This window comes from Protomyctophum bolini (assembly GCF_963924005.1).
Source record: "Protomyctophum bolini genome assembly, chromosome: 12".
NCBI classification, from domain to species: Eukaryota; Metazoa; Chordata; class Actinopteri; order Myctophiformes; family Myctophidae; genus Protomyctophum; species Protomyctophum bolini.
This window is the reverse complement of record NC_137873.1, coordinates 25,261,332-25,285,307: the sequence shown is the minus strand read 5'-3', so window position 1 is coordinate 25,285,307 and position 23,976 is coordinate 25,261,332. Positions and strand designations below refer to the sequence as shown.

General features: G+C 41.0%; 3 protein-coding genes across 4 annotated transcripts; 2 read left to right on the top strand and 1 right to left on the bottom strand.

Moving 5' to 3' along the window:
- Nucleotides 1-2,581: 2,581 nt before the first annotated feature.
- On the top strand, nt 2,582-6,892 carry zte38 (zebrafish testis-expressed 38; the record flags this gene model as incomplete). Its single annotated transcript, XM_080778976.1, has 12 exons — nt 2,582-2,629; nt 4,059-4,203; nt 4,292-4,355; nt 4,459-4,495; nt 4,616-4,636; nt 4,850-4,876; nt 5,009-5,076; nt 5,557-5,705; nt 5,827-6,050; nt 6,498-6,552; nt 6,677-6,717; nt 6,848-6,892. The coding sequence occupies 12 exons, from the start codon at nt 2,582-2,584 to the stop codon at nt 6,890-6,892; spliced, it is 924 nt and encodes a 307-aa protein (XP_080635102.1).
- Nucleotides 6,893-7,078: 186 nt separating this feature from the next.
- Nucleotides 7,079-16,612, bottom strand: aldh9a1b (aldehyde dehydrogenase 9 family, member A1b). Of its 2 annotated transcripts, XR_013965075.1 has the most exons (13): nt 16,466-16,612; nt 16,097-16,297; nt 15,245-15,390; nt 14,041-14,170; nt 12,378-12,512; nt 11,677-11,873; nt 10,422-10,562; nt 9,176-9,364; nt 8,990-9,077; nt 8,718-8,859; nt 8,219-8,331; nt 7,687-7,833; nt 7,079-7,596 (listed from the first exon to the last, which is right to left on the bottom strand). XR_013965075.1 is itself a non-coding variant. In XM_080778675.1 (12 exons), exons 2-12 carry the CDS (start codon nt 16,278-16,280, stop codon nt 7,739-7,741), a joined length of 1,560 nt encoding a protein of 519 aa, XP_080634801.1. In that variant the 5' UTR covers nt 16,281-16,297; nt 16,466-16,612; the 3' UTR covers nt 7,079-7,738. The 2 variants fall into 2 exon arrangements, 1 of the variants encoding a protein (XP_080634801.1); XM_080778675.1 differs by having other exon boundaries at nt 7,079-7,833.
- A 42-nt stretch (nt 16,613-16,654) lies between these two features.
- uck2b (uridine-cytidine kinase 2b) lies at nt 16,655-23,695 on the top strand. The gene is made up of 7 exons (XM_080778677.1): nt 16,655-16,894; nt 19,277-19,436; nt 20,484-20,580; nt 20,821-20,963; nt 21,069-21,166; nt 21,361-21,409; nt 22,004-23,695. The coding sequence occupies exons 1-7, from the start codon at nt 16,790-16,792 to the stop codon at nt 22,141-22,143; spliced, it is 792 nt and encodes a 263-aa protein (XP_080634803.1). The 5' UTR covers nt 16,655-16,789; the 3' UTR covers nt 22,144-23,695.
- The last annotated feature ends 281 nt before the right edge of the window (nt 23,696-23,976 follow it).

The window sequence follows — 23,976 nt, the reverse complement described above, 5'->3', positions numbered from 1 at the left end:
ACCGTCGATAAACTAGAAGAGACCGTCGATGAACTAGAAGAGACCGCTATTAAACAAGAAAATGAACTTTCCGAAGAGACCGTCGTTAAACTAGAAGACACCGCTGTTAAACTAGAAGAGACCCCCGTTAAACTAGAACAGACTACCGTTAAACTAGAAGAGACCGCCGTTAAACAAGAAGAAAAAGAACTTTCCGAAGAAACTGGACCCGAACCAGCTAGTAGCCAACCCGCAACTACTCCCCAAAATACACTACGCCAAACAGAGAAAAGGATGAGAGAATCGCCTTCTAAAACACCACTGGCAGTGAAAAGACAAAGGCACATTCCCCCAACACCGAACCCCAAGTCAACGCCACTCAGTCATGGTTTCACAAGACGAAGTGAGATAGAGGTAAGATTAAGAAGTTTACAATCACTACTGTATGTAGTAGTAATAGACCTACATCGTTGTGATCCCAACAGCACCATATTCTGTCAGTCAAGCAAGTTAACATTGAGAGAAAGGAGGTTTTCACTTAGACTTTTAATAAGTTTTACTTTGCCATTCCATATTCTCTCTGGTCTAATGCTCTCCATACCACGTTGTGTTCAAAATATGGTGTAAGAAAAAAAAAATTGTTGGATTGAATTTTAGATAAGAAATGTACAGCTCAAAACCATTACAAAATCATTACATGTTTGTTGATAACAGAAACGGTAGCCTATATTATTATTTAGTCAACAATACTTTAAGTAGTAATGCACTCTGTTTAATATTTCAGGTGAAGATTCATTACCCTTTATCTAAACCAACCACCCTGAAATGCCCCACATCTGCAGCAGGGATCGTGGAGAATATTGCAAAGGGAAAATGGTCAACTGCTGTTAACCTCATCATGAAACATGACAAAATGCTGAACAAAATCCAAGAATCTGTGCTCATTCTCCTAGATGCTGAATGCACAAGACTTTGCCATCCTAAACAAGATTTTATGCTCTTTCGTTGTTCTCCCAACGACTTGAAGGCCTTCTCATTTGCCAGGATGGAGTCAGATCTCCAGCGTCTGGCACCATTTTTGTTCTCACTGTTGTCCACCATCACAAACGAGTCTCCACTTAAAACCTGTGCTGCTGCAGCTATACTCCTCAGAGGAAGAAATATGAAACTCCCATCTGCCTTTGCATATTACATAAACGGTGTTCTACTACAGTATGGTGGTGCAAAAAAGGCTGTTTTTCAAAGACTTTGCATGTTAGGGATTTCAACCACCCATGTCTCAGCAGTCAAGAAGCAACGTTCACTGGCAAACAATTGTGATGATGCAGAAATTGTTCCTCAACCCCCAGTTGAAAAACAATTGCTTGCAAATATGATATAATATAGAACATTTTGAATCCCAAACTTGTAATTGTAACAGAGTATATGTGAGTACTTCTACCTCTGGTAGAAGAACTACATACCTGTAGTTCCTGTACAGGTATGATGCTGCTCCTGGAACTGAACATGCTGCACCATGGTTGGTAGGCTACTGCACAGAGATGACCTGTAGATTTTGTACATCCTTCACTAGCTTGCTGTTGGAACTATTCAGGAGCTTGGTGAGGTCCTAATGGTAATGGTCCTCCTGCAGCTTATAGAACAGAACATGCCTCATGGTTGGTCGGTACTGGACAGCGATGTTCTGGTCTGGATTGTACAGGGATATATTTTAGCTTAGCAAAGCTCTGAATGTAGGATAACCATTTGTCCTTCACATTTATTATTCTGTTTGTATATACCGGTATGTAAATGTTGTTTTTGTTATTAGTTTATTTTTACAACATTGTTTATTTGTAAATAAAATGCTTGCAACACCAACTTGGCATTTCTGTTCCAGACGTACAATGTGTCATACATACTCTATGGTATCATACCATAGATAGACTGTAAAAAAAATTATCATACCCATGCATGTTTAGAATAGATCAGTTGGATATCTAATATAGTGTGCCATCTAGTGGCTATTCGGAGAGCTACAGCATAAACGATTGCTGATACTTGTGTCATACACACCTGCCAGCCCATAGCTAATGCCACACAGACTGAAATTAAAATGTAATTAATATGTATATATCATTTATTTACAATGATAATAGTCTACTAATAATAAAATAAGCTATGTTTTTTGTCTTCATTTGTATACCATACAGGGTTGGGGGGGCACATCAAACCAGGTCATGTACTTTGGGCGGGAATTCCGAAAATCGCAGTTCTACAAGCTCACAACCTGTAGCTTGCTTTGTGCGCTGTGGGCTTGCAGATCTGCTGCATTTGGCGCGCGGCGCCGTCGTACGGTGAATTGTTACGTGGGGGGGCTTTACAACTTCATACACACCACTCACCCTCCCACCGCCAGAAACGACCTGTGAAGTAAGTTATCCTATAAACAACTGTTTAATGTCACACTTTACATAGGCCTTTAACATAAAACCTATCCTATATATTATCTCATATTTGTCGGACAAACACATGATAATGATTTATCATGACATGACTAAATTCAAGTTGTGTTTATTCACATTTTTAATTTCAAGCTAGCTGTTGAAGAGACTGAGAGACGATGGCAGGATCAAAGATGTGCGTCAAACCAAAACAGCAAGCAGCTGAGGTATGGAAATGATGAATAAATCTTTGTGACAATGTGTGTTTCGGTGAATTAAAACAATGGTCTAATTAAAATATTGCCATGCTTAATTGTAAACCGCGGGTTTGTGTTGACACTTGTATGGTATGGAGGTTAATGGTTATGTTTCTTGTTTTCTCTGAACACGTCGAAGGAAGGTTCAACTCCAAACTATAAAGTTGAATATTACGATGCTGAATGTTGAACTTTAACTGTTATTTATTTAACATGGTGAGTTAGGGATTTGTTTAGCTGTTTTCACACCGCCAGTTGTTTCTTTATTCAGGGAGATGTAGGCTACAAGGTTAGTTTTACAACATTATTGGTGACATTCCCCGTTTTTTCTGTGTGTGTGTGCAACCCCCATACTCTATGGTGCAACCCTTCCCGTTAGGTTGGGCAGCCGGGCGCCATCTTGTGGCCCTGTACAACAATGTGGTGCTTAGGCCAAGATACATTTCAAGTCTGTGTATCAAGTGGTTGAGGTTTTTTTTTTATTGTTCATCACCAAACACAAGTTTAATACAATCTCAGCTCCTAAGAATGTAGAATACAATCTAAATCTCGTGAAGGTGCAATAGTTTTTTTTTTAGCGGTGCCTCCACTATTACACAGCTTTGTGTATGTATGCATAGTTTGCGTACGTGTATGTGTCCCAGCACGGACAAGTGGCCAGTAGAGTACATAAGAGTACAGCACAGCGTAAAGTGGCACAGAGTACACTACAGTACGAGTCCTGGGCACCTTCTTTCCGGGGACCCCCTCGAAGACCCCCACACACACACACGGTAACTGTCATTTCTCCACCGTTTGAGGCTCGCCGGCACCCTGGTCAGCTATGCAGGATTAAAGCTGCAATGAGTGCAATCTATAACTTTTATGCCCTCCTGGGATATTTTTATATTTGTTTTATGGAGGGACAGACAGTAGGCTGACAGGAAATGGGGAGAGAGATGAGGGAGTGACATGCAGTAAAGGCCGTCGGGATCGGAAGTTGAACCCGTGGCACACTGCCGGACTGTATTACCAGCCAAGGTGCCTGGACCGCTGAGCCACGGCCCAGGCCACCCTCCTGGGATTTCTACCTGGGTATCTTGCATGATAGAAACAAACACTCCTTACAGGATCCTCCTTTGGCCAGGAGGAGAGATATTGATATTGAGCTTCAGGGAGTAGTACTGCTTGTCAATCAGTACTTGGTGACCCTGACACCAGGGTGTCACTGCAGATGTGCTGGTTATATTGTAATTATATTAACATACCATACTGTACATCTGGTTAAAATATGTTTTGGCATGAATGAAGGTTCTATGCTGTATTTTGAGAATATTGAGTTTACTGTGTGTGAAATGTGCTATACAAATTAACTGCACTTGTTTACACTGTTTGCACTTGTTTTTGTCTCATAATGTAGTGGACCAACTTATTCCAAAGCGACCTGAAAACGGAGCAAGAGTCCCTTGTCTTCGTTAAGAGGATGATGGCTTTGGCAGTGTCCAACATCACCTACCTGAGAGGGATATTCCCAGAGGACGCCTACAGGTCTAGATATCTGGAAGGTAAACGTAAATGAACACTTCTTTTATAGTCATGGAATAAATGTCTATCATTTCTGTAAATGTCCTCCCTCTCACTTTACTTGATCAGATCAGTGTTTCAAAATCTTGCGAGAAGACTGCAGCACACCTGGACCCAGCAAAATTGTAAAATGGTACAAACTAAAGAAAACTATCATACTGTAGCACTATATAATCAATTATTTGCAAATGTGACTTTAGTTGTGTCTATTGAAAGAAATTACTATTCTTTTCCAGGATGATGGGATGCTTTGATGCACTGGAAAGACGATATGTAAGTAGTACAGTAAATTGTACGTTTCTGCTCCTTTAGTTGAAATTTCTGTTGCTTCCTTGGGTCTCCTTGGAGATAATATTGATTATTGCTTTCGATGTGGTTTGCATTTTTTAACAGCTTGAGTTTGTGTCCATTGGGGTAAGTACGGTCATTGCAAACAACTATTACATACATGTAACACAACAAGAAAAACAAAAAAGACGTATATTAACTTTGTAAAGGCAGCACACTTCTGATGAGCACTACTAGTTGTATGTACTGTAGTTAACTGACTCCTGACTGCAACACAAAAAGCTTTTGATGGATATAGAATATTTACTGTGGTATAACAAGTGTGATTTTACATTTTAGGTTTACAGCAACTCAGGTGACCCCAATGTAAGTTCTCCTCCGAAAACGGAATAAAAACAAATTATGTGTGATGATTCCAAACTAGTCTGGTGACAGCATGATCTCTATTATCCCTGGCCTTGCCTCTACTTAACATGCCATGTTCTCCTCTCTTTGCAGTGCATGATCGAATCCTACCAGTTCAGATTCAAATACACAGACAAAGGACCACAGATGGATATACTGAGGTGAGTACTGTATACTACATACTGTATAATCTAACAATCTTCTACAACATGTGGATGTAATAATAATGAATAATAATGCATTTTATTTATAAAGCGCTTTACATTCTTACGAATCTCAACGTGCTACAAGGTTAAAAGCATGGCAAAAGAAATAAAATAAAATTCAATAAAAGAAGCGTAAGCTTAAGTCCATTCTTAAGAGTCAGTGGACTGTGGTGCTCTCAGGTGAGTAGGCTGTAGTAGAATGTAGACTGATAAACATTATTCAATGGTGTTGTGCTTCCCATGTCAGTAATGAAACCTCAGGGGAATTTATGGTGGAGTTCTACTCTAGGCAGCACTTTTATCTTCTTGAAGCTTTACAGAACAAATATTGCCATGACATTTCTGTGCAGAATAACAACGCTGTCAATGAATGTGATCCCATCCTAAAACAAAGCTGTACTGTTCTAAGTTCCAAACTAAACTCCTTAACTACAGGAACAAGAACGTAGAGATGCAGGTGACAATGGAGAACACCAAAAAGGCATCTGTGCTGCTGATTAGGAAGCTTTTCCTTCTCATGCAGAACCTGGGTGCTCTCCCCAATGATGTCGCCCTCACCATGAAACTGTACTATTACGATGACGGTGAGATAAGTTTTTGTTAATTACAATCAAGTAGTTTGGATTCCATTCATTACATACTGTATAAATGACTCTGTATTGGATAACCTAACCATCTCCTCCCTGTCCTTTGATCAAAATACAGTCACGCCCGCCGATTATGAACCGCCGGGCTTTAAGGAGGGCGTATGCGACAGCCTTTGGTTCGAGGGCATGGCCGTGCATTTCAGAGTGGGTGAGGTGCAGACACCCTTCCACACCATGAAGGTACGTGTGGCGGCAGGGGAGAGCCGTTTAGAGAAGCTCCGGGAAGGCATGCAGGTCTCTGTGGAAGGTCTGATCCATCTTTCCGAGCTGAGAGAAACCCCGGTGAGTTCCACAGGGAGGAGAGAATAGAATTCTAAAAGAAATCTAATAGCGTTACAGTTTGCACTCCTAAAACCTGGAAGCTTACAATTGGTTCCCTCGGCACATTTCCAATGCATTTACCCCCCCATTTGTTTTTCGAGTTATGCAGAAGATAAGGGCTGTTTTATTCTCTGAGATAAATTGCACAATAATATAATTGTGAAATTTAAGCTGTTGTGATCATTTCTCATACCATATACTATTATATATACTTATTATTTGTGTTTGGTTAAATAAATTGGTTTATTTTCTTAAATCCAAGGCACAAATTCCATTCTGGGTTAGCGTACAAAAATATGTCATCACACACGCTTGTAATTCTAATTGTAGGACATGTACTTTTCTTTTTCATCCTCTACACAGGACAGAAATTGGATTTATTTTAAATATGGTTACATACATTTACAGGATCCTCATGCCTGTGTGGTGAACAATGAAGTTCTACCTTCTGAAGAGCTTAATGGTAAGCCCCATGCAGCCTGCCATGTTTTTATCATGCTGTAATCTTTTACCTGAACCAGAAAACAAGCTACAAATTCAACCTAGGATTTCATCATAATCCTTTAACACTTGCTTCTACATTATAGAGTCTGCAGAATTCAAGAAACCCCAGAGGCCAGCGAGAAAGGTATAATTTAGATACGTATAATTATATATAAGTTTTTGTTGGTTAAAATAAAGGTAGTTCCTTTAAATACATTTTGGTCTAATGAAAATGGGAGGGATGCATGATTATATCTCATTTGTTTTTCCTTCAGAGACAGGTTGCCACCATAAATGAACCCAAGAAGAAGAGAATGTAGTCACTATGATCAACTATTGTAGGTGAATGCTTTGTGAAGCAAAGATGGAATCTTGAGCATCTTTTATTTTGATTTACAAAAGAGATGTTTGTTTAAATATTTTGTGATAATATGGATTTCGTAATTGTATTGCAGACAAAATGTACATTTTCACTGTAATTAACAGAAAACAAATAAACCATTGTGTGTATATCTTTGTTTATTTTTGCCTAAACCTTACAAAAACATTGTACCATAGTAAAAATACGTTTGAAATGCATATATTTGTACGGGTATTAAGTAAAATAAGTATGGCAAAGCAGGAGTAGTGCAATATTTATCATCACTATGGCTCTGACAGACACTTTTGTATCAAACAAATACTATGGAAAAAAGTAAGACATGTCCCTGGTTTGAACCATGTGGCATATACAATATGACAATGTTTTTGTTAATACTGTCTCCATGTAGAAATCAAAACAGATTATCTTCTCTGTTCCAGACGTATAGTACATGTTTAGAATTAATGTCTAAAAACCTTCCTTCAGTTTCCATCAGTATTTAAGCAGCAGAAAAGATTGGGCCCAAATTCACAGTGTTAATTAAGACGACCTGAACAGTCATCCTAGTTTGGTACTCAGAAATTTGCAGGATACACCAGCTGTGTCAATGCCTAATTTATGCTGTTGTATGACGGTGTTGCGTACCGAAAATAGCAGGTCTGACTATTTTTGGCATGTGACACCGTCGTACGATGGATCATAAATTTGGCTTTAGAATTTACTTCAGTCTTACTCAAGACTGAAGTATGGCACAAAGACTCAGTCTTTGTGCCATTATTCCAATTATCTCCAAAGATGTGCGTTTCTAAAAGAGGCTGTCCACATCTCCCATCTCTACGAAGACCGTCTTCAGTTGGGAGTAGTACTCAATTGTCACCTGGCCATTCTCTCGTCCTATACCTGGTAAATATAAGACAAGGTTAACAACACATTAACACAAAGCTATGGTGCTGAGTCATAGGTGTTTGTGTTTCACAAGTGGGACAGAGATCTGACAGCTAAGGAACTTTTATTTGATTCTGCACACCAAGACTCTCTGAGTCTTGGTGTGCAGCCTAAGTTTCTCTTCAGTACAGTTCCACTTCCTGGAATCAAACAGGAGTCACATCACATTAGCAGGCAATCCTTAGCACTTGCTTTAGCCTGCTTTTGGTTTTCCCAATCCCTCACCAGGCTACAAGATGTGCTGGAAGGCCTGGTGCGAACGCGCCTCACCAATCTGGTACTTAAAGTATGTTAAACAAAGACAGGTGTACAGTAACTGATAAAGTAAACAAGACTGTACCTGACATTTTAAATCCCCCAAAAGGCACCTCCACAGGGGTGATGTTATAGTTGTTGATAAAACAGGAGCCAGCTTTTAGGTGCTCAACCACACGGTGGGCTCGCTTCACATCCCTACAGAAAGACACACAGGTAATAGGATTGGGAAATAATTCTGTCACAACATTATTACATTATGTCACAACAGTCCTTATACATCATGTAGCATTTGCCATGAAGCTACAGTATAGTAGCATGTGGCTTTACTTTACCAGCTGAAAAATCGCCATCTGAAACTTTTCTTAGAACGTTACCTGCACTATACTCCATTGCATTGCTCTCAACAGGCCAACATTTTCAGTAAACGCTTCCAGTGTAGCCCATCTCCTGAATTAACTAATGGGCTAGCAATAATCTATTACACAATGGAATCTATAATTAACAGCATTATGGGCCCCTCAAATGGCCGGCCCTCATAAACTGTTTACCCCTGTTGGGTGGCAAATTGCAATGTGAATAACCTTGTGAAGACACCTGCAGCCAGACCCAGGATGGTGTCATTGGCCCTCTGTAAGACTTCCTCTTCTGTATCGAAAGACAACACAGACATGACAGGGCCAAAGATCTCCTCCTTTACACAGGTCATCTCATCTGTGCAGTTTCCTAGAGGAGAGTTACATAGAAAGACAGAGGGAGAAGAGGAGGGGGTTTAGGATAAGACCAAAAGCTATTAAGTGGTGCTTTTGAAGTCCTCCACAAACTTTGTGTTGAAGTATGGAAGTAAAAGGCTTACCCAGCACACATGGAGTCATGTAGTAACCGCCCCTGAGTTTGGGATCCGCTGGGACAAAAGGCATCCCTCCGCACAACACAGTGGCTCCCTGGAATCAAATCAACATGTATTTAAGTGGAAAATGCCAGTTATTGTTAACTTATTTACAACATGATCTGAGAGTTCATCATTTCTGTTCAGTACTACCTCTGTCTTTGCCTGATCCACACACCCTAGGACCTTGTCTAGGTGTGGCCGGCTGACCAGTGCACCCATGCGAGTTGCCTCCAAGAATGGGTCTCCTATCTCAATGGCCTGGGTCCTCCTCACCACCTCCTCCAGGAACTCAGGTAGAATTTGTCTCTGAACAAATACTCTTGTACCATTGCTGCAAACCTGGGAGGGATTTCCATGTCTACAGGATTACCATGTAGCATGATCATGATCTATATTTAATTCTGTGATAGTGTAGAGCAGTGGTTTTCAACCTTTTTCATATCAAGGTCCATTATTTATTCGGCATTTGAGCCACGGACCACCATTTGATGAAATTTAGCCTTGCAGATACAAAACGAAACACAATTTTGTCACCATTAGGAGAGATAACAGGCAAATGTTGATCAAAATAACAATTCTTCTACATTCTCTAATTGTGTAGACATCTTGTAAATTAAGTAATGTTCAGGTCCATTTGGTTTCATTTTACACTCACTCTCACAAGAGTTAAAGATCTAATAAGGGTCCAATTGGTTACCAACTCTCCATATTTAGCTGGAGACCACCTGGAACCCACTCAAGGACCACTGGTGGTCCCTGGACCACTGGTTGAAAACCACTGGTGTAAAGTAACGCATACAATGAGATAAAAAATGAAACACATACAGTATGCATGTTTAATAAATATGTCAAAAATAAATATGTCTGTTTTAAACGATGTAACAGTCATTGTACTTTCCTTACATTTGCATGTGTCTTAAGCACTATATCCACTAGAGGGCAGAACATGGTCAAAAGATTTCTGACAACAATTCACATTCAATTGTTCTGTTCTGTTCTGTTCTGTAATGGGTGTTTGTCACTGTGCCCAGACAAAGTGATAAGAGGGCAGGAGTGACTCAGAAGGTAGAGCGAAGGTCCTGGTTCAATCCAAGGCTATCTATTGATGCGCCATTGATAATTGGTTCAGGAAAATAAAAGAAGACATTGTTTTCTGATCTCTTGTTTTCATTGTGCACTCTATAGAATTTTATTCAGGTGCACAAGCGAAGGTTTCTGGCTGGGCAGTATGGACTTTCGTTGTAGGAATTACTTAGTTTACATGTTAAATGTAAACTAAGTTACATGTACATGCAATAATTAACAGCTCTGTCTGTATCTGTATTTAACAATACATTGAGTATAAATAGCGTAGTGATAATGATGTGATCATCAGATGCTAAAAAACATAGCTTACCTGGCCTTGAGACAGGAAGTTGGCCATGAGAGCTCCCTTCACAGCGTTCTCTAGGTCACTGTCCTCAAAGATGAGTAGAGGAGATTTCCCCCCGAGTTCCAAAGTCACAGGCTTCACCCCCTTGGATGCCATTTCCATAATCTGTGCACCAGGACAAGTCAGAGTAACAGTGATATGGATATCTCTATCAATAACTCTGATACAACATAATATGAAAGTGGTTCTCAAAGTGGGGTCCAGCCAGGTACCCTCAGGGTTCCTCATTGGACCCTTACAGGTATGTAACTCTGAGATCTTACAAATGGAACCATATGGACATTTATGGGTCCATTTGTACACTCTCTGCGTTATTATGGGGGTCCTTGAAATTAAAACCACTGGAAAATAACAACACAGGTCATTGTTGTTTTGCCATACTATCAAACAAGGTGGCATTGTGTCAATATTGGACTGTCAAATATTGATTTATCATTTCATGATTGTATGGTACATGCTGGCACAAACATCACATGTGTACAGAGTAGAATCAATGTCAAAATAGCACGTTTTAAAAACGTTTGTACAATATACCAGCTATACTTGTGGTGCCGTCATAGTAATGAAAAAAAACAACACGTCAGGTGGCATATCATGGCAATTAGAATATTGCTGAAACTCCCAAGATGGACCACTAGTGCAAGTGAAATGTTTGTGACCAGTAATGGAATTATATGGCCTTAACAGGGATCACACAGAATACAAGGTATTCCTTATGCTTCTGGAAACACTGGGGGCAATGTTTATAACTGAGCTGGGCTTTAGGGAGTGAAATCAGTCTGGTAGTCTAGTCAGGCTATCTCTCTGTTCTTTTTTTATATGGACCTATTGTGTTTGAAATAAAGTTTATCTACAGGCGCAATCACCGTATATTTCATTATTCCATTTATCTTCGTGTTTTATCTGATGCCCAAGGCTGGGGCGGCATTCACTCTTTTTGTTAAGACAAAGGTGTTGGTTCTTTTGTTGAGGAGATCAAAGAATTTGTCACTTTTGTGTGAATTCCTGGCTTTATGGCAACACCTTCCTGTATAAATGGGTGAACTATTACCCCGTTTTCACATACATTTTTTTGAAGAATGGGCTGATGAGAGACAAGCTACGCTGTGGTGAAGATGGAGTCTGCTTGTTTGATTATTTTAATTAAACTTCTAAGATATGCATTCACATTTTCACAGACATACAGGTATATGATTATTTACACTTGAGGCGCTCTCACCTTCTTGCCTGTGGACACACTCCCTGTGAAAGAGACCTTAGCCACGCCAGGGTGATGACAAAGCAAGCTGCCTGTCTCCTGCCCACCCTGCACCACGTTAATAAGGCCCTCTGGAGCCCCGGCCTTGGCATAGATTTCAGCTAGCAGCACGGCGGTTACAGGAGTCACTGGTGACGGCTTAAACACCATGGAGTTACCTGATTTAAGAAGAGAAATTCAAGTGCATACGTGGACATATTATGTTCTTTTGAACGATTAATCTAATAAATAATTTAAGTTTAACTTTTAATTTAATGATTCCATAGTTTAGTTTATATTTGCCTCTAATCAAGAACTACAGTATGTTGGAAACAGCAAAACCCTTCTTCAAGCTCACAATGTGGGATGTGTTGTGAGCAATTCTTTCCTTTTTTACGTTTTGAATATCCCAAAATAGGGATACCAGTATATAGTGTTTGTTCAGTAACAGTAGGCTCCCAGCTTTTTGGTAAAAACAATACATTAATGTTCAGCGGCGGCGGCACGCCATCAGGCTGGCTCAGCAGCCTAGGTGCCCAGACGGTTGAGCTAAGAGTCCGGGCCAGGAAAGTAGAGATTTAAATTAAAAAAATAACTATTTCATTTAACCAAAACCTATCACACCACTTAATGTATATAAATACAGATAAATAAATAGTTAGCGAGTTGGAAGAGTTGTATACCACAGGCCAGGGCAGGTGCTGACTTCCAGGCAGCTATCTGGAATGGGTAATTCCAAGCACCAATCCCCACACACACTCCAAGAGGCTCTCTCCGTGTGTAGGCAAACGAACCCCCAGGTAACTGGACATGCTGGCCTTGACAGGATGAGAAAGGATCACTGAAATTAATTTAGTGTAGATAAAGTTTTAAGCTTAACTTGGTTTTTATGTTCATGTTATTTCCTTTTATTTTGGATGTTGTTATGTTGTATTTGTAAAATGAAAAGTTCTGGGTAAAAGATCTTTGACTTTAGCAGTGTTACAGTTGTGCATAACAAAGACCTCATATTATAGGCTTACTGGCTGGCAATGTGTTACAGTTGCACATAACAGAGACCTCATATTATAGTTTTAGTGGCAATGTGATTCATTCAAACGCAATACAGGGAGCAGCAATTAGCCTGCCATATGATCTATTATTTTTGTAGGAGGTTTAATTTTTTTTCATGTGCACGCACAGGTATGGTACGGGATGTGAACGTCCCCCGCTCAATTCATGGAACAAGTACCCAAATGGCTACTTTGCAAATGCATCCTCCTCACTCCTCACATAGGCTACCCAGTAAACAACCCATTATTTTGGCTTCAGTAGCCATTGCTGCCAGTATCCTATCTGCACGCAACAATAGAGCATAGCAGTGGGCGTGGTTTTCTGGACCCACTGAAAAATCGGCATTCCCATAGAGATTTCCAAAAATATTAATATCAATTATTTTAAGCCTACAATCCAGCCATCCAGGATCCTGGTGAATCATGACTATAAAACCTTTGATTATGTTAAAAAATGATGATATGCAACCTTTAATAAATACCCTTTGTGGTTTTCATTTTTCTTTCTTCACCGAATCAAGGTGAAGAAAGAAAAAGGTGTTATGGTCATGATTCGCCAGGATTCTGGAAGGCTAGGCTTAAAATAATTAATATATTTTTGTAAATCTCTATGGGAAAAATGAATGGCCGATTTATCAGTGGGTCTAGAAAACCACGCCCACTGCTATGCTCTGATCAGCCACTGATCAAAGAAGAGAAAGATACTCGTTCAAAGCAAACTTTTAGTTTCAGCTTCTATAATTCAAGGTATTCCTTGAGAGGATTTACAAAAACTAAAACTAGTAATTTCCTATACAAACACGATTCCTAGTATGTATACACATTAAGGTAAAATAATAGCCTACATATAGCTAGTCCAGAATGCTGCTGCGTGTGTTCATTCTGACAGGAACCAGAAGAAGAGATCATATCATTCCTCCACTGGCCTCCCTGCACTGCAGGCTCCCGGTTAAATACAGAATAGTTTAAAATTATCCAGCTCACCTACAAAGCTCTCAATCGTCAGACACCACAGGTATCTCAAAGAACCCCCCCTCTCTCCTCCTCCTCCTCCCTTTGGTTGTGTAGGTGCCACAGAACGTGTTGTGATTTGACAATTTCATGGAATTGAATTGAAAATGGAATGTGTGACTGCCGTGCCTGATGTCATTAAAATAGCATTCCGCCAATAAAGAAATCACAGGAAGAGACAGGAAGCTGAGGTCAGAGAGGGGGAAGAAGTGACTCAAGTGAGTGTAACATATGAACCTAGAATTTACAGAAAATAACTCAACATTTTCCTGTGTGTACCAACCTGCCAGAGTGCAGGCCAGTCCTGCGTAGTACTCTATGCATAGTCTGGCAGAGTCTACGTCAAGACGAGCCTCTGTGATTGATTTTCCATTGTTGACCACCTCCAACTCTGCTATCTCTTCTCTCTTGTTCTGATCATAACCAGAGGAACAGAGAATCAATGTGAAGGAGACAGTAAAAAAGAATGTCAAGACGTACATGGTCAAATCAGATTGTGAAAACTGCCGGAGCTCATTATAGTTTATGTATAATGGCATTACATACATTGTATTTATGATGGAGATAACTCTTATTTTGGGCATGTCATCCTAGGCAAACTTTTTCAAAACAATATATTAAAAAAACGAATTCACACCCATGTGAAGTGAGGGGCGCTCTTATCATCATACATCTTATTCCGGCCAATCAAAATTTCCGTCCTCACTTTTCTGCCCTCACTTTTTATCCTCAATAGTACTTTGCTCAGCCAATCAAATCCGTTAACAGCCAATCAAATCAGCACTATGATTCACAAACACACGAAGCTGGGCATAGATTTGATTAGATTTTTTATTAAGGATCCCCATTAGCTGGTGCCATAGCAACCAGCTAGATTAGTAAAACTCCTGTTTTCATAAATTCACAGATTGTTTTTACTGTAGGGATGCACCGAAAGGGAAATTCTTGGCCGAAACCGAATACCGAATATAGGAAACAGTTGGCCGAAAACCGAATATGAATAATATTATAAATCTTTTTCCTACCATTGCTGTACCTTAAAGCTACCTGATTTATGGCAAAATGTAACTTAAATAATAATCACTATTATGGGTCCAAAAAACATTTATTCCGCTCTTTTGAATGCATTAATTGCATACACTATTCTGTGATATATTTTCTGCCTATTCAGGCCAAAACCGAATAGGCCGAAAATGCATTTTTAGCCATTTTCTGCCGAATATTTTCTGCGGCCAAATATTTGGTGCATCACTAGTAATTTAGTAATACTGTGCATGATCATGACACTAGAGGTTCCAGTAATGGGTTGCATTTACAGTAAATTAACGTTTTTTTGTATTTTTTAAGTACTTTGTTACAAAGTAAGCTAAAAGGTGGACAACAGTGCACGTGGAGATTGTGGACATTGTGCATGTGCTTTCTGGCTGACTATTGATGCTTAGTCAATTGATCCGCCAGATCAATCAGATCAAGGGTACAAACAATACCTCAATGATGCGAGCGGCCTCTATCATGACCCTGGCCCGCTCCATCCCAGACATCTTGCTCCAGTAGCTGAAGGCTGACTCGGCACTCTTTATGGCCTCATCCACCTCCACTGTACCACATGGTTCCAAATGACACAGGATGCGCCCTGTTGAGTGAAAACCCAAATTAACTGCATAACATAAAAGTATGTAGAATAACAAACAAAACGTGTACGTGACTTACCATACACAATACATTTGACAACTCAAACAGTAGCTGTGCCCCAATTCAGGCCGAGGTCCCTGTCATTCGAAGGCTACAGCCCAGCACTACGTAGTAGGATGCAGCCCCTGAATAGTGACACAGCGTATGTCCCTTATGGTGCTGTTGTGTATAAAATAGTGTTTTAAGTAACTGTTCCATTTAGCTGGGGATCCCCTGGAACCCCCAAAAGACCAGTGCCCGGACCCCACATTTTAAAACTACTGCTTCAAACCACCACCACAAGCTCAGTCAAGACAGATTCACACAGAGCTGCAAATTCAAACAAAGATTTTTATTTTGTTTGCCGATGGGTTCCCACAACTTCCCAGATTGCACTACCAGTCTACCACTGACTGTCCTCACCTAACAATTTACATTAGCCTACTGTTGACTATTAACTGATTATATTCAGTTTAATGATGTGATTTTGTGACTGGTCTGAATGTCTCCATTTTCTGTCACTCTGAAAGTCTGTACTATAGGCGCTTGTGAACTTGTGACTAACAGATCATACAGTCTGGAGTTCAGTGGAGTAGGCTAACTGCAGGTCAAAGTCCAACATTGTTGTCAGATAAATAGTAAAATATGACCCATAAGGCTGAATGTACCTGTAGCGGGTTCATATACCGGTTCACTGCTAGATGTCTCGTTGATCCTTCTTCTCTCTCCCCCCCAGAAGTTCAGCGGGACTTTGATATCCAGGGTCCCCGAAGAGGCGCATCGTATAACGGCCAGAGACACCGAAGTGGGTCGCAGCAGCAGGCGCAGCGACAGAGCAAGCCTCTGGATCATAACAACTTGAAAGATACCTGGGGGGATGAACTATTTTAGACTGTTGATGTGATGAATTCATAAATACAACATGTCAACAACTTCTTCGCAAAGCACGCCATTATTTGTACCAAGACTGTCAGACACTTTCTAATTATGTCAGACACTCACAGTGAGTGGGTGTCGTAGTAATAGACAGTACTTACAAGATCACCAGCCTGGCAGCCTTAATAAGACTTAGTTTGAACGTCTCTTAGAATGATGATGACAAATCTACATATATCCCTTCCTCGGGTGCACTGGGTGTTATATCTGTTGTTGCATTGCAGCTGCGTATTGGACAGTTGGGGGTGGGACAAATAGACACGACTACAACCTCATTGCTTCCCACTCCGGTGCAGTAGGTGGCGGATTGCGCCTCGAAATCAACGGCCGGCATAAAACCAGAGAAGCGTCATGTAGCATCTGTAGCAGCAGCTGAGCTCACTGAGTAAAAGCTCGAGCGGCACAGCCACATTCACATTGCAAGCATGGCCGGCGACACTGAAACACATCTGCGGGACCGCGGCGACAACGACAGTGTTATTCGACAGCCTTTCCTCATCGGCGTGTCCGGAGGCACGGCCAGTGGCAAGGTCGGTGTCACGTGTGGTTGTTTTGACCTTTTCAGCGCCGTGTCATTTGTAAGGGTTTTGTGTAAAACTGATGCGGAGAAGTGAATCGTTTTTGTTGGCCGCGTGGCTGGCTGTGTGAAGCATAACGGAGGGCTCAACAGCACCCCCTCGGTTTGTTCGCCTTAATTATTATAAACCACCATTTGTAACACCGTTTTACTTAAAAATAAAACACGCGTTCGTGTTGTTGTTGTGGGGTCGCATTTTCTATACGATTTATTTAGTGGCCGCCTTGTTTAAAAAAAATACATTTGTCAGTTCTGTATTCTTAAACCGCCTGACTCGGTCCATCTAGATTCCATCAGACAAAGCCCGTTAACCCTGAATGGTTACAGTTAGCTTAGCATGCTAGGCTAGTAGGACACAATGATTGGTAAACAATCACGTTAACTCTCGTTTTACGGGCCACTAATTGTGAAATTCTACGGTTTACTTTGTCATTTCACTTTCGTGGTAGAGATGTTATGTATGTACGGTAACCGGGGCGACAGCGGGAAAGCACCGCTTGAATCAAAAGGGATGTGATTTATCTTTTTCTTTTGTTCTAATTATTCATCATGGTGATGACTCTAAAACTCAGAATATTCATGTATTCGTTCTGGTCAGGGTCGTTTTCCGAACACACGCTGCGTAGGCTACCCATTCCCATTGATGTCTGTTTTTTTTTAATATAAAAAAACAGTTTTAGATTGATTAGAACGTTAACCTACATTCCCCTGGCGCTTACGTGTGTAACGGGAAGTAGGGTTGCCAGGTCTTGACCTAGTTTTTCCACTCTGTGGTGCAAAACTCGTAAACTTTGCCCTAGTCAGCTATTCTAACATTGTAGATCAGTTATTTTTGACGACGTATATTCATAATAGTCTACGTTTCCGTCTGTGATGACATGCCCACATAATAACGTGTTAGCGCCGGCCGCGTGTTTTTATTTATAGACCCACATGACTGATTTCAAAGATGTAGTAGTTAAGCCCACCAACCTGGCAACCTGCAGGAAGCCACGGTCACTTCTTATTCTTAACCCTTCCTTTACCGGTCACGAATAAAGTGACTTCAAGACAGTGACGTAGACAAACAAATGGGGACTTTCTGAGGCCACGTGGATGTTGTACTCCACCAACCACATTACAATCAATATTGTGACCAAGGAGTTGATTCAGCTTTGAGTGGGTGAAATGATTTTCCCAGTGACTTGATAAATACATAATATGCATAGTATTACTTAAATCAACTCTTTAAATTATGACACTAAAGAGCCTGGATCCTGCCGAACTCTTTGCTACTCTCCTTTCCCCCTTTTACTTGGCAAATGTAATTGCCATTTAGGTAACTAATCCTTAAAAGCCTCTTATTGTAAGGGGCCCCAATTCCAAAGGGATGGCTACTGTAGTGTTTTTCTTACGTCAAGCGATAGTGGAGGTGTTGCCAGGAAGTTTGCTTCCTCTTCCCGTTTACGGGTTGGGTCTCCCAGTGATCATAGAATGACGGATATACTATATTTAGCCTTCGTGATGAAGTTGTAGCTCCACGCCTGTGCAGCAGGGCTTACAACATGGATTGACATTTGTGGTCTCACGTGCCATAACCGCTTTGAACCTGCGGGCCCTATTTCAGAAATGTCAGTGGCAAGTGTCCAAATTGCAGATTGATCATTTATTGCCGTACAAAAAAGTCTATACTATAGGTTTAGTGGTTAGCACGAGTACTGAGTTGTACTGACAACTTGGGGGTGGGGGGGGGAGCTGTATGATGTGATCCCAAGTACATATCCTCTTGACTCTGGGCTTAGCATTTGGGTGTATGCTGCTGACATATCCTCCTAGCTCCTGAGTGTGGGCGCTCCGATTTCATTGTGACACATTGCATGGACACAAAAGAGCCTTAGTCTGGGACTGCTGGAGAATGTCCAGTCAGCACTGGCAGGAGATCCATTTAGTGTGGTGGGGGTCAATGAGGACAAAGTTGATGGTGGGCCCGCCCGGCCGCAGGGCATGTCACCTGAGTATGGTGGGTAATCGCCACCAGGCAATGCTGATAAACTGTGGCTGTTGCAGTAACGTTTTCCCACCCATGTAGACAGGAAGCCATCGTTATTGTTTGTTAATGAATACATGCATACTAGTAGTGTAAATGTTTTGTATACCACATGAACAGATATGCAGCCTACCTTTCCCCCCCCCCCCCCCAGCAGGTTTCTTTTTTACTTGACTTCACAGTTCACAACAGGTTTATCTAGCTTTTTTACATACTGTGAAATATGTGTTATTTCAGCTCCCTTGCACAGTCACGGACAAACTGTTTTCCTTCTGTGATAATAACAGACGGTGTGTTTTTCATGTACAGTCTTCTGTATGCGGGAAAATCATGGAGCTGCTGGGACAGAACAAGATCGACCACCACCAGAGGCAGGTGGCCATCCTCAGCCAGGACAGCTTCTATAGAGAGCTCACCCCGGAGCAGAAAGCCAAGGCACTCAAGGGGCAGTTCAACTTTGATCACCCAGGTGAGTACTCAAACACATTTGAAAATAAGTGGTATGGCCTAGATGCCGCATGCACCAGGTTTTATTTATCATCTTCAGTTAGACATAACGTCTTTCGGTGCCCTCGCCTTCCACCTCAAGCTATGCTCAGACTACCTCAGGAAACTGTGGTACAAACGTGCTTATTTTTATCTTATCTACTGAATGATGTGTGCACTTGTGCAACCATTTAAACCCTATATCCTTGACCTATATAGCCCCAGGGCTCTGTACTTGGCCCCTCCTGTTTTTGTTGTGCACTAATTATCTTCACCAAAAAGCTCAAGTTTGTTAGCTTGTAGATCGTTTATTTTTGCTGAATGTATTGTACACCCTAGAATGGGGTGATGGAGTTCAAGTGGTTAAATGTTCTTGGCTTTGAGAAACTGAGTCTGTAGAGTGAAGTTGTGCAGTGCGGAATTACATTTTATATCAGCCTAGATTCAGGTTGATATTCATGATTTAGTCTTCCCACTCAAAGGCTGACTTATTGGCATAACATTGATTTGCAATGGGAGAATTTTGATTCATGGAACCGTCTGTCATTCTTGAGGCCTACTGTTCTTTGAATCTTGGTTTAATGTTGGCTAAATTCCACCTACCAAATGCATTAAGCTTAATTTATACTTTCATCATAATACATATAGTATGAATTATGGTTTAGATGCTCAGGAGCACCATGTGTTGCTGCCGTGTTGCATTTTCCTGAGCACGTTTTGGCAGACGTGTACCTGATCCATTTTTGGACTCCTGACTTCCTTACTCAGTTGAGACGACAAATCGTCCCTAGTCAGCAGGCCTTTCTCAGAGGCAGCTGTTGCGAGGGTTGGGAGACTGAACCCGGCAGCTGTTTAGAAGGCAGGAATTCCTACATTACGAATTACGGTAGGTGGTGTGCTCCACATTATGTGAGCAGCATCGTCTGTCCACATGAGCACGGAGGATATTTTTCAAAGAATAGCAGAGGAGTTAACTCTGCATCACATGGCAATCCAAAGTACAAAACGTGTGTCTGTGTCTGGCCCACAGATGCCTTTGACAACGAGCTGATCACAAAGACGCTCAGACAGATAATGCAGGGAGAGACTGTCCAGATCCCTGTCTATGATTTTGTCAGCCATTCCAGGTAAGTACCAGCCTCTGGCCACAGCCCCTTGCTTTAATAATTATTTGAGCACATAACCACTTATACAGTGAAAATGGCAATTATACAAGCTCGCAACGCATTTGATCTTGAAGATCTGCCTTTTGTGAAAGTGTTAAGTGTTAAGTGTATGACATGCCCAAAATAGGGATGGCAGGTTGAAAGTGCTTACGGTGTGATTGTATAACGGTTAAGATACTTATTATTATACTTGTGTTCCAGGAAGGAGGAATTTGTAACTGTGTACCCGGCGGACGTGGTGTTGTTCGAAGGAATCTTGATGTTCTACTCGCAGGAAATTCGAGACCTATTCCAGATGAAGTTGTTTGTAGACACGGACGCAGACACACGGCTCTCACGCAGAGGTGTGTATTTTTTTCTAAAATGTGTTGGTGTCAGATGTTTGCGGTTTAGATTCCCTGTACTTGCATGCAACATGTATTACATATGTTTTCTATGTACCATTCCAGTACTAAGGGACATCACTGAGCGAGGCAGAGACCTGGAGCAGGTGCTGTCACAATACATAACCTTTGTTAAACCAGCCTTCGAGGAGTTCTGTTTACCTGTAAGTTTCTTAGGCTTTCCTGATCACCATCTGTAATTGCATGGCTCTGCCGGTCTAGTCTTTGTGCAAATAGTTGATGATCTTTGTGATGATATCCTTCATTTATATAGCGCCTTTCACAATTGCAGCATGCTTGTGTGGTTAAGAAAAAACAAACGATAATGTTGGTAACTGAGTTTCTTTGTCTTCTCCAGACAAAGAAGTATGCAGACGTGATCATTCCACGAGGAGCAGATAATCTGGGTAAGACTGCTGAATTGATAGTCCCATTATTATACTCTGTACTTTATATAAATACAGTCATGCAAACTGGTCACTGGGGACTGTCAGATATTCTGGCCCATGGCCTGCCTGTTGCCTACCAGTGCCACTGACATGTGTTTCGTGCAGATCTGATGAGGCAACTTGTGGAGGTGATACTAAAGCAAAAGACTGATGCATGCCTACTCAAAGTGAAAAGTCATGTCATGCCGACTCGGTACTGCTGTAGCTAGTCATGGCTGAAATTTAGGATATAGAGCATACATTTCCTCTTATGTGATGTTGGCATTAAGAAGGTCATGCAAAGTGAATTTTCTGCCACAAAGAAATAAACTATGCAAACAAGGGCAGCCATACTTTTCTGGCATCTTGCAAAATCAACATGCACAGCAAGAAAGTCTATATAATTGTCTACCCAGAGAGGACGTTTTCCCCCTGCTACTATCCTTCTCATTTGTCACACCTAACCATTTTGCATGCATCTGTACTGCATCTCTGCCTAATAGAGCCATTTACTTGGCCAAGTGTTGTCTTTTTTTCTTTTTAACTAAATTTCTTGCCCCTCTTGTCCTCCAGTGGCCATCAACTTGATAGTACAACACATCCAAGACATTCTAAACGGCGGCCTCAGCAAGCGCCACAACGGCTGCATGAATGGCCACAGTACTCCAGCACGCCAGCGGCGGGCATCGGAATCCAGCAGCCGCCCACATTGACCACACCACACTCTCTTCTCAGAAGAGAGAGGGAGTAGATGGGTTAGCGCTGTAAATAATGCCCTTTGGCATCACTGTATTTATGAAAGAGGAGAGAGATTGGGCTGGGGGGGAGAAGAACAAGAAATGCAGAAGGAATTGCAATGCCTTTATTCTATTTTGACTGCTCTTGTTACAGTTACTTTTTATTGTAATTGAGGGACTTGATTTAGATTTATGTCGGGTGGGTCAAAGATAGCCTCCTCCTTTTTTCTGCGATGAGACCATGGGGTTTAACACTTGACCCCTTTTTACAGTTCTTTTCTCCCTTTTTTGTTTTGTTTTTTTGTTTGAACATTTTGTTTGTAAATACCCCCGCTGCTTTCTGGAAATTCTTGCAGACACTGAATAAAAGAGGGGTAACTTTTTTTCTTCCAAAATGTCTGATGAAACTTGAACCCCTGCTCACAGGGTAATGTGATCATGTGTGGATGAGCCTGACATGATCTTGATTGCAAGTTGAGATGTAACATCCAGGATTGCACTCTTTTGAGATTCTGTCTGTGACAGCCTTGAACATGAGTTTCCTACCTATTCTGTTAGTTTTGGCATCCTTTAATGTGTTGTAATGTACAGTGCCAGAGTTCTGGGTGTATGCTTTGCTACACTCAAACTTGCTTAATCACATGAACCCTGGTGTCCCTATTTTGGCCATGTCATAGGGAAATATTCAGATTTCTTAACGTAAATGGCTGATCTTGTAGATGGTAGAACCTAGGGTTTAAGTGGTTGACCATGCTTAACCTGTATAATAGCCACACCAGCTCAACACTACACATTTCCTTTCTGGTTGCCACATTTAAAATGTGTGCTGATGTGGTTTACAATAGCCAAAGTACATGCGATGATGTATTCATTCACTTGACAGTGTTATGGTCGCTGTTACGTTTTTTTTCTTCTACCTGGTGGGATTATGATTTTACAGCTTGGTTGTATTCTCCGTTCCGAATTCTGCTTTGTGATCGACGTCACATTAAAGCTCCCTGTCCCAGTGTCAAAATTATTTAAATATATTTGCATACGATGCATATAGTTGTGTTCCCTAACTTATACTAAATTTAAGTGACTATCTGCAACCATAAAGAATGAACAATAGTCCCCCAGCTAAATGAGCATTAAGGGGTCTCCTTTATTCTCAGGTTCATGCACCGCCATTTTAAATACAGATGTACTGTAAGTTGGTGTGTAAAGGAAGGATACTACAGCAATACCAACCATGCCAGGCATGTGGTCATGAACCACTAACAAACTGCCACTACTGCTAAATTGCCTCAGGTTCAAATGTAAGTATTTGCATTATAAACTTTATTCCATTACCAAATTAATGTATCTGTCAAATAGCTTTTTGTTTTTATATATGCAATGTACTGTATTTGTGTATAATGCAATTGAGTAAATGATTTGTACTGTAAAAATTGTAGAGTGAGTGGAATTGGCTAGAGGCAGTTGGTTTATGTTTTAAAAAAATGCACAGTTCTTGGTTGCTTGGTAGCCAATAAATTGTTGGATATGAGTCATGCTGTGTTGTGTCATGTGTTTACTGGAAATTAAATTGCTATTCCGAAACTGTCCACTAGAGGTACTTCGGATTGGTGCATTTCATGAGCTTAGGCAATAGGCATGTTCAATTCATCAATTATTTTCTGGTGGTAAAATATGCGTTAGATATAGCCTGACCATGGACCAAGGCTATCATATGTATTTGGTCGAGTCTGACCTTTTCATTCATATCTATATGTGTAGTGTGTTGAGCTTCACTGGCTGGTTGCCCTAGCTCTCGTCCATAGCTCTAAT

Excerpts from the sequence above, each read along its gene's own strand:
- aldh9a1b (XM_080778675.1), bottom strand. The coding sequence starts at position 16,280 with ATGATCCAGAGGCTTGCTCTGTCGCTGCGCCTGCTGCTGCGACCCACT. Across the intron at positions 10,563-11,676 it reads GTGTGTCCACAGGCAAGAAG|ATTATGGAAATGGCATCCAA; the intron begins GTGAGAGCGCCT and ends CCTGGTGCACAG. Across the intron at positions 9,365-10,421 it reads ACTTCCTGTCTCAAGGCCAG|GTTTGCAGCAATGGTACAAG; the intron begins GTAAGCTATGTT and ends AATCCCTCCCAG.
- uck2b (XM_080778677.1), top strand. The coding sequence starts at position 16,790 with ATGGCCGGCGACACTGAAACACATCTGCGGGACCGCGGCGACAACGAC. Across the intron at positions 20,581-20,820 it reads GATTTTGTCAGCCATTCCAG|GAAGGAGGAATTTGTAACTG; the intron begins GTAAGTACCAGC and ends CTTGTGTTCCAG. Across the intron at positions 21,167-21,360 it reads TCGAGGAGTTCTGTTTACCT|ACAAAGAAGTATGCAGACGT; the intron begins GTAAGTTTCTTA and ends TGTCTTCTCCAG.